The 9,979-nt window shown below is 47.0% G+C and overlaps 2 protein-coding genes across 13 annotated transcripts in view; one reads left to right on the forward strand and one right to left on the reverse strand.

Moving 5' to 3' along the window:
* The window catches only part of mia3 (MIA SH3 domain ER export factor 3), a 24,772-nt gene extending 18,400 nt beyond the window's left edge, over nucleotides 1-6,372 (reverse strand). For 3 of the 6 annotated variants that reach the window (XM_061241365.1, XM_061241364.1, XM_061241363.1), the window contains exons 1-5: nucleotides 5,580-6,372; nucleotides 4,092-4,225; nucleotides 3,780-3,866; nucleotides 812-3,455; nucleotides 13-561 (exon numbers count right to left, since the gene is read on the reverse strand). In XM_061241365.1, coding sequence (XP_061097349.1) covers nucleotides 13-561; nucleotides 812-3,455; nucleotides 3,780-3,866; nucleotides 4,092-4,225; nucleotides 5,580-5,700 — 3,535 coding nt within the window. In that variant the 5' untranslated portion in view covers nucleotides 5,701-6,372. The remainder of the gene's footprint in view (nucleotides 1-12; nucleotides 562-811; nucleotides 3,456-3,779; nucleotides 3,867-4,091; nucleotides 4,226-5,579) is intronic. The other 3 variants (XM_061241368.1, XM_061241367.1, XM_061241366.1) reach the window with 1 other exon arrangement.
* Nucleotides 5,533-9,979, forward strand: part of taf1a (TATA box binding protein (TBP)-associated factor, RNA polymerase I, A) — an 8,512-nt gene continuing 4,065 nt past the window's right edge. For 4 of the 7 annotated variants that reach the window (XM_061241369.1, XM_061241374.1, XM_061241373.1 and 1 more), the window contains exons 1-5: nucleotides 7,489-7,680; nucleotides 8,020-8,161; nucleotides 8,495-8,685; nucleotides 9,494-9,607; nucleotides 9,972-9,979. The exon at nucleotides 9,972-9,979 is cut by the window's right edge and continues 191 nt beyond it. In XM_061241369.1, coding sequence (XP_061097353.1) covers nucleotides 8,035-8,161; nucleotides 8,495-8,685; nucleotides 9,494-9,607; nucleotides 9,972-9,979 — 440 coding nt within the window. In that variant the 5' untranslated portion in view covers nucleotides 7,489-7,680; nucleotides 8,020-8,034. Of the gene's footprint in view, nucleotides 5,674-6,883; nucleotides 7,020-7,488; nucleotides 7,681-7,712; nucleotides 7,820-8,019; nucleotides 8,162-8,494; nucleotides 8,686-9,493; nucleotides 9,608-9,971 lie in introns of those variants that run through there. The other 3 variants (XM_061241371.1, XM_061241370.1, XM_061241372.1) reach the window with 3 other exon arrangements.

The raw sequence follows: 9,979 nt of genomic DNA on the forward strand, positions 1-9,979 counted from the left end.
GAAATCACATACCCGATGATGGACTCTCCCCCTCAAAATGAAAGCCCATGTCCAGCGGATTATCCAAAATGGCTTGGGGGCCTTTCTGGATCTCTTCTGTGTCTTTATAAATCCCTTGGTTTTCTTTATTTTTGTTGAAGCGGCCTCCGTCCTCTTTAAAGCCTATGTCCGGTGTGTGCAAGGAACTGTCAAGAGGGCTTTCCAGCGGCTCGTTAACGTGCTCCGCCTTGTACTCGACCGCTTCTGCACCATTCTCAGCCGTAAGATGCTCAGCGGTAAGGTTCTCAACCGTAAGGTTGTCAGCTGCAAGATTCTCAGTGGTAAGGTTCTCAACCGTAAGGTTGTCAGCTGCAAGATTCTCAGTGGTGAGGTTCTCAGTGGTAAGGTTCTCAACCGTAAGGTTGTCAGCTGCAAGATTCTCAGTGGTGAGGTTCTCAGCGGTAAGATTCTCAGCGGTAAGATCCTCGGCCGTAAGATCCTCGGCCGTGAGATCCTCGGCCGTGAGATCCTCGGCCGTAAGATTCTCTGGTGTGTCCTCTGCAACCTCAGGATGACCCCCGTCTGTAGCATTGAACATTCAGCGTTAACCTTATCACCTGATTACATTTCAGTCACAACACAGTTTGTTAGTAATGATAAAGGGTGAATAGGCACTAAGCAACTGTGGATGCAGCGAGAAAAAATCTGCAACTTAAACTTAAACTAACATTTCAAACCCGAGTGAATGGAATTAAACATTTGTAACATACTGGCTTTGTGTCTCAAAGGGCAAACCTAAACAAAGATCATTGAAATCATGTTTCTTCATTACCTTCGTCCGTGTGGCCCTGATTCCCCGAGGAGAGCGGCTCGCTGTCACTGGCGGCGGAGTACTTCTTCCGCAGGCTGAAAGCCAGGTCCTGGAAGTCGTCCAAGATCGTCGCCTCCTCGTCGAACATCTCGACGTCCGGCTGCTGCAGGTGCGCGCGGACTACCCCCCGCTCGTCCAGCATCCTCTCGATCTCGTCCAGGATGGCGTTCTCCGAGGCCTCCAGGATGCCCTCCAGGGCCGTCTCCACGTCCTGGCTGGAGTCGGCCTGCGCCCGCCGGGCCACCCGCAGCTCCTCGTCCAGCGCGGCGAACAGGGCCTCCACGCGCAGCAGCTGCTGCAGGCCCAGGTGCCGGCGGAAGCGCTGCATGTCCTCGTCCTCGAAGTGGCTCCTCAGGATGGTGAGACGCCGCACATCCTCGCTGTACTGCACCTCCGTGCCGCCGGGCCCCTTCTCCCCCGGGGGGGGCGGGCGAGAGTCGTCAGGCAGGTCTTCCTCGGTCGACGGTTCTTCTTCAGTTTCACGGGTGTCGCTTGTTGCCTCGGGCTTCTCGGATTTCTCCGATTCGGTATCCGGTTCCGTTTCTTCAGGGCCAAGCTCCTCGCCATCTTCCTCTCCATGCGAGACCTCCTCTTCGGCATCTAAATGTTCTGCGGTGGACAGTGCAGCATTCTCATCTTCTAACAGCTCCTCTTCACCCTCCCCGTGTTCTTCCAATTCCTCCTCCTCCTCCTCCTCCTCCTCCTCTTTGTCAGGATGAGGTTCAATGTTCTCCATCTTCAGCGTGCCAATGTTCTCCATCTTCAGCGTGTCCTCCAACAGATGTTTGATCTCTTTTTTGGCACGGTGGACTCGTTTCTCCGTCTCTGTGTCTGTCCCGGTGTTCTCGTCTCCACTTGCTGATGGATTCAAATTTTTTAACACAGACTTTCCACTCTGTTCGTCCTCAGGTGAAACGTCTCCTACGGACGCCTCTGGCTTTTGTTCACTGTGACGTTCCTGAGAAGTTCTGTCCAATTGTGCATGGGTTTCAAGTTTAACATTCTCATGTTCAGGCTCTCGGGGTTCTTCATCAGCTGGGAGTTCTTCATCAGCTGGGAGTTCTTCACCAGCTGGGAGTTCTTCACCAGCTGGGAATGTTTCAGGGGACTCCTTGGGCACTATCTGAGGGTCAGGCTCGCCTTCATCTGGGGATATTGATTCTTCATCTGGGGAAAGTGCTGAAGAGTCCGGTTGGCTAGAAGTCAAGTCACCTTCCTCATCTACCTCTGGTGCAGCCTCGTCAGACAGAATTCCCTCTTCCGGTGTGCTTGAACCGGCATTAGGCACATCAGAGGCAGATTCCTCAATATTCACTTCCGCAGGTTCATCAAAAATATTTTTTGGGGGGGAACGTGCCATGTCCTCTGTCTCTCCATGAGGGTCGGAGGACGAAAGGTCCACAGAATCAAATTCCTCATTGATGTTCTTCTCCGGTTCTGGTTCCATTTCCTTTTCAACATCCTCTTCGTCCTCTTCCTCAGAGCTGCTCATATCCTCGGTCCGTTCGCCCCCGCTGACAATTTTGAAAACGGTGTCCCCGAGGGATGACCAGATGCCCCCTTTTTCTTTGGCTTCCTCCCGTCTCTCCGCCGGTTCCTCCCGTCTCTCCGCCGGTTCCTCCTGTCTCTCCGCCGGTTCCTCCCCCGGAGGAGTGGGTTCTGACCCCAGCCCAGGCTCCTCCTTGGTGAAAGAGATCAGCGGTCTCCTGGCGCCGTCCTCACGCTCACGCCTGCCTGGCGGGTCTCCCGCCTCCTTGCTCTTCTCTTCCTCCTGCTCCTCGTCCTCCTCATAGTAAGGGGTCACCCGCCACGTGTCTTCATCGTCCGAGGTGACTGCGTCGAAGGTCGAGCCAATCTTCGTTTTCAGGGCGGGGGATTTTTGCCTCTCCGAAACGTGCTCTGTGTTTTCCCCGTCTTCGTCCTTCGGCTCGTCGAGTGTCTCTGCAGTGCTCTCCGCTCGCTGATCTACAATCAGGTCATCTTTTAGATTTTCACCCGCTTGATGATCTACAATCAGGTCATCTTTTAGATTTTCACCCGCTTGATGATCTACAATCAGGTCATCTTTTAGATTTTTACCCGCTTGCTGATCTACAATCAGGTCATCTTTTAGATTTTCACCCGCTTGATGATCTACAATCAGGTCATCTTTTAGATTTTTACCCGCTTGCTGATCTACAATCAGGTCATCTTTTAGATTTTTACCCGCTTGCTGATCTACAATCAGGTCATCTTTTAGATTTTTACCCGCTTGCTGATCTACAATCAGGTCATCTTTTAGATTTTCACCCGCTTGCTGATCTACAATCAGGTCATCCTTTAGATCTCCCGGCGCATCAGATTCCTGCGGCTTTGTGTCCCCGTTTTTGGGCTGTTCTTCAGAGGGCAGTGGAGAGGAGTCAGTCGACTCCGGTTCTCGGTCCTCGCCCACTTCCTCCGCCTCGACTTCCCTGCCAGAATCCTCAATGGCACCATTATTGTCTTTTTCGCCATTTTCCCGCGTCGCCTCCTCGGCGTCCGTGGCCTCAGAGGAGCTGAGTAAAGCATCGAGGTCGTAATTGTCGAATTTGTCTAACCCGGTATCGAAGCACACAAAGTCCGTTTCCTAAAACGGAGAAATGGCCATTATTGATTGTACAAAAGAATCAAGTTTAACAAGTATGATTTTTTTTTTTTTTTTACTTATTAAAAGGTGCATGCCACAGTACAGTATTATAGTTGCCTGAAATTTACAAACAGCCACCATTGCGAATTTCCTGTGTTGACACACTCCAATCCCTCCACTTCCTATGTGCTCCTTGGAACAGAGTCACGTGCAGCAGCTCAAAGAAAGATCCTCCCATTCCCTCTCACAAATTATCCTCCACTACGAATTTCTGAAGTTAACAGAAGTAACAAAAGCATGAGTCAACAGTGGAATGACAATTACCTCAGCAGCAATCTCCAGCTCTTTATCAGTGTAGACATGATTGATTATCAGCAGGTCCTTCGGGAAATAGCCAAATCGGCTTCCGACCTGCAAAGGATTTATGCAAAACAAAGAGTTTACCAAGAGAGGACACTTTGTAAACGTGTATTGCAGTTAAAGGCGCTGGATAAATGATTGTTACAGCCTACATCATAGGATTTATGAGCAACATCCATGCCCGGTATTCAGGGCATAACTGTCACCCAGTAGTACAAGACCATTTTTTAAATAGCTGTACAACAACAATGCACGTTTGCTTTAGGGCATACTTACACTTCCCGCCCACGCGTCAGTCCGCTTTCCGGACAGTTTATAGTAAACATATATCGTCTCTCCCTTTTTAAAACTCAAGAACCGACAGTCAGGTCCCTTATAATCCTGAGCAGCCTTGCCTCGACAGAGGAGCACTGCAGAAGGAAAAACAAGCACATATCAGACAATAATGCTCTTTGAATTCCACATCTGCTTTTCATCAAAGGTCCTCACCCAATCTTGAAGGATGAACACATCTGCAATTCCGAATACTATGCGATTCACCTGAACCGTGAAGTAGTGTGCGACATTGTTTATCGGTACGGATAACTTCAGCACCGGGGATTTCTTCTTCACTCGTAAGCAGTTCCTGTCGCCAAATTGTTTAACTCAGGTATTCCAGTGATAATTTGGAATCGGTCAGCCATCTTGGTTGTATTCAACATATTTTGTATAGACATAGGATTGATTGCCAACTAATAATGTCACAAATATTTGGTTTAGAAAGTAAAAACGCCCATTCAATATGGATGAAAAATTAATTACCGGTAAAGTTGACGACAGACTTCCAAAAAAGAATCTAAAGAAGGCTACGGCTTGATCTTCAGGGCCATCAGAATAGATAGACATCATGTTGGCTAAATAGTAGAGAGCTACTTTATTGTGTTTCGGTGGCTATCTTAAACGTGTCAGCATATCAAGGTATTCGGTAGCTCACCGTTTCACAGAGATTAACCAGTAGCTACGGCAGTGCAGATAACCGATAGTTCTCACAGCAGGTTAGCCAGCAGAGCGATCACTGCCGTTCAAAAGTGTCTGCGTGTGTAACACAGCTTGGCAGATACAGCTTGCTTATCGGGCCACAAAATTAACGATAGTAATATTGATTATAAAAGCTATAAACTTTTGCTAGTAGCTCTACTTTACTTACTCTAGATACTTTATCTGGTGAAATGAGGCCCCCCAGTTCTTAGTTTATAATGCATGGCTAATAATGCAAAAAAAAAAAAAAACTCTACCTAAATACCTAAAATCTACCTAAATAAATAACGTCAGACAGCTAATGCACACAGATCACTTAACCGGCTACATTCTGTAAATATGCCATGTTTACGTCCCTAGATAGCTACATAAGAATAATTCACTTACGTTGTGAAGCTAACGTTGGACAGCAGACTTGCTATCTTCTTACATCGCAGTAGCTACCCAGGGTTAGCCAAGGCTATGCAGCTCAAACATTAGCGAGCTAGCTATAGCCATACCCAAAACAAGTATACATCCTCGACCTGTTTTTTTTTTTGTTTTTTTTTACAAGTAATGTTTAATTGTTTTGTATGACTTGGTAAATAACTAATAACAAGAATAGTTCTGGCTGATAAATATTCTTCCAAAATGCCAACAGGTCAGAGGAAATGCCGGTCTGTTTTCCTGCGTCTTTTTCCCTTCCTTGGGTTGCTGCTAACGTTGTTTAGCACTGCCAGAAAAGTTAACCTAAAGCGCGATACTCACTGCTGCACTCTTCGTCGGAACATCGCTTGAAGTTGGAGAACCGCCTGTCGATCGCCGATTTTGATATCGTTGTGTGAAGTAGCAGAATAAAGAGGTAAAATTTCAGGACGACAGCAGCCATGCTGGCAGTCGATGCTGTGGCTGGATACTGTCCCAGCACGATGAGCGTAGCGAGCCGACACGTCAGCAAATCCGCAAGGCTGTGGCGGGCGAGGCAGGGATGCAGGATCTTCCCAAGGATGTGGACGTCCGGAGTCAAATTACAGAAATGCAAGAACTCTAGCAAATTACATTTTAAGGTGCACCGATACTCTGCGCAATGAATATCTGACGTGCAAAAACGGCACTCCAAAATGTGAAAATTGCGTTCAATCCACCTATTTTAAATTCAAACGGTACAGTAAGAAAAAAAAAACGGAAAAAAAAACAAAAACGTCACAGTCTCAAATTAGGTGCTATTTGATTCGAAAAACTTACTTTGTGTACAAAATGCTATTGTGAAGCTTTTAATAGATATTTTAATTTTCTTGTTGGTCAAGCTTTTATTATTGCACTAACTGGCTTTATTTCTATGGGTAACATCAATGGTTTGACATTGCCAATGGAGAAAACACAATCTTTGTCTGTGATCTCAGAATGTTTGAGTCTTCAGGCCTTGTGTTTGTGAGCCTGTGTCAGTCACTACCTCAGGCCATAGAAACCAGCCACCTGTGCCTTGAGCCTCCATAGAAACCAGCCACCTGTACCATGAGCCTCCATAGAAACCAGCCACCTGTACCATGAGCCTTCATAGAAACCAGCCACCTGTACCATGCACCTCCATAGAAACCAGCCACCTGTACCATGAGCCTCCATAGAAACCAGCCACCTGTACCATGAGCCTTCATAGAAACCAGCCACCTGTACCATGCACCTCCATAGAAACCAGCCACCTGTACTATGAGCCTCCATACAAACCTGCTGCCTGTTCTATGAGGCTTGAGTGCTCTCTAAAGCACTGTAACTTTTCATTTTTCCACAGGACGAGGAGTGTTATCTTTGTCGATGTATGGCACCCTGGATTTCTCACATTCGTCTCTTAAACTCCGCTGTGCTGTGACCAGCGCCCTGGGCTGCCGGGTTACCACACACTGATCTGTGCTAATGTAAGCAGTTAAACTGCCTGGAGGAGTGGCTTTTTTTTGCCCCAGCAGTAGTGCTCATGTCCGCGCTGTCCGTCGGTGTGTTTCCAGTGGGTGATGTAACATTTCGTAATATCATTTGCTGTCCCAAGGCTGCTTGCATGGTGAGTGATTGTGGGGAGACTTGGGACCGGTGTTGCGAGGGTTGCGTTCTCATTCAGCTTTCAGGTGGCTTTGTGCTAACTGGAGTGTGAATATCTTGTATCTCGGTCGTTCTTCCAAGTTGAAGGTGCAGTGTTCAGATGTTTGGTTTCCAACGGTGAATATGATTCTGCTTATTGTTATATGAAATATTTTTCACATTTGCTGCTAGGGCCCAGGTTTGACTCTTGTTCTCAGAGTGTCAGTAGAACCAGATCGACTGCATAGAGCAGGTCTCACTCCAAGGGCCGGAATGACTTTTCTTTAATTGCCTATGTCAATTCCACATTTTTAATTTCTTTTGAATAAAACCTTTTCTTTGTTTGAGTGTATGAAGCAGGCAAGCAGTTAATTATATGATCCTTCTTGCTGTGTTTTGGAATAAATTCAATCGTCTACTTGAGTTTTGAAAACGAGGTTTCGTAACAAGGGTATGTTGTGGATTATGTCAGTGTAAAATCGGTGACATGATGGCAAACGATTTTCATCGAAATAGGCGACGATTACATTTACCAGAAGCCAATACATTCATTCAGGCACATTGACTAACAACAAGCACCAAGTACTTTTATTTTGAAAAACTTTAACCGGAAGTACCCATTTGGACTCAACACGCGGAGTTTCTTCAGAAACGTTTGGATTCGTTTCAAAGCTGTTTAACAAAACAATCAACATTAACATAGTTGTACTTTTATATTATAGTCCTGTTGGCTAGCTTGGTAATTGTTAACTCATGTTAGACTCGATCCAACTATATACGTTAATATAAACATGCGGTGGTAAGTATTGCTACCTATCTTGCGATCCTGCTGAAACAAATTTCCTATAAGTTAAGGTTTTCAGATAACTGATCGGCTATGTAATGTGGCTTGCAAATTAACGGCTGTAAGGAACGTTTTTTAGGTGGTGTAGCCAACGGTGAGGTGCTTTATTTACACTGCCGAGTTCTAGCTATTGACACATGGGCACGTTTAACAATGTTTGCATAAATATCATTACACATTTAGCTGAAAACCCGAGTTTAGCTCGCTGAACTTACTCTTGAAAGGAAACAAATAAGCGGAAAATAAAACATCGTTTTAAATAAAAATAATCGAAATAATTACATTATTTTTTAGACGCCAGGGTAAGGTATGGATGACATCGATGCGGAGTTGGGACTGGGAGAGACCCATCGGGGCGACCTGTGGGACGATGACCTGGAGCGAGAGGAGAGGGTCGCACGGCCGGCTCTGCCTGTGAAGGTACCGTGGGATAAAGGTGAGATTCAGGTCCGCTTCTTCCAAGCGCTACAGCAGGCAAGTGACTGGGTATACAGGAGGGTTTTAGTTCAGCCAGTGTAGTTTAATATCCATCGCAGGTTAAAGCCAATATTGTTATTCTGTAACGTTACTCTGCTGCACTGATTGCGACGAGTATAACAGCGTGGGACCTGAAATAATTCATTTCCAGTGAACGATGGATTGATCGACACTGAAAGATGATTGATGGGTAGTGGACTATCTGAAACTGTGGTGCATTGTGGGCACTGTTGTCCTGCTGATGTCTGAGTGCTGCTCTGTGTGCTGCTCTGTGCTGCTCTGTGCTGGGCAGAGACGCGCTTGGAGACGGGGTTCCACCGCTCCGCGCGGCTCTGTCTGCGCAGGATTCAGGGCCTGATGCTGCAGCAGCGATGGCAGGAGGCAGCGCAGTACATGAGCAGCTACACCCAGACCCTGGAGGACACCTCCATCACCTCCATCACCTCCACCACCTCCACCAGCAGCCAGCTGCAGGCCAGCGAGGTGCGTCTAACACACACACACACACACACACACATACTCTCTCACACACACACACACACACACACACACACTAACACACACACACACACACACACACACACACACTCACACTCACACTCACACTCACACACACATACTCACACATACACACACATACACATACACACACACACACACACATACTCTCTCACACACACACACACACACACACACACACTCTCTCTCACACACACACTCACACACTCTCTCTCTCACACACACACACACACACACACACACTCACACTCACACACACATACACACACACATACTCACACATACACACACATACACACACACACACACACACACACACACACACACATACTCACACATACACACACATACACACACACACACACTCTCTCTCTCACACACACACATACTCGCACATACACACACACACACACACACACACTCACACACACACATACACTCTCACACACACACACACACACACACACACTCTCTCTCTCACACACACACATACTCGCACATACACACACACACACTCTCACACACACACACGCACACACACACACTCACACATATACACACACACACACACACACATACACACACACACACTCTCTCACACACACACATACTTGCACATACACACACACACACACACACACATACACTCTCACACACACACACACACTACATTAATGGGCCCAGGGGTGTGTGTGTGTATTATGGTCAGTGTGCACAGCCGTTCTGTGTGAGATTCAGCGGGGCAGGAGATGGATGTTCGTTTCGCCCTCAGATTATTTGGAAGCTGGGGACGGGGATTCTTCAACAGCACCCGAACGCCAAGCCGGAGGATTTCAACTGTTTTTACGAGCGCATGAAGCACATAGGGGTAAAGAACTACCTGAAGGTGGGTCCAGGAGCGTCCGGGGGGTGGTGCTGTAAAACCGTGTGGTTTGATATTGTTTGATTGACTCTCTTGCTCCTTTTTTGTTGGTCTTTTGTAACTGCTTTAGTGGCAGGGGAAGATGGGCATTGCTGGGCTGTATGTCCTGTTCTCCCCACTATGCTGTCTATTACTTAATGCAGGACAGTGTGCTCTAACGTTTGTATGACTGGCCTTGACTGGTGTACGTCTGGAGTGAAACGTGTGTGGCTCCGTAGTAAACGTGTCCTGAATTATTTTAATTTACACATTTGTTTTTAGCTTGAAGGCTGTGCTAAGAGCAGAGTCCATTTCTGTTTAAAAGCTCTGGTTCTGTCCCGGGCTGTAGATTTGTCT

Source organism: Conger conger, chromosome 5 (genome assembly GCF_963514075.1).
Source record: "Conger conger chromosome 5, fConCon1.1, whole genome shotgun sequence".
In the NCBI taxonomy this organism is placed as follows: Eukaryota; Metazoa; Chordata; class Actinopteri; order Anguilliformes; family Congridae; genus Conger; species Conger conger.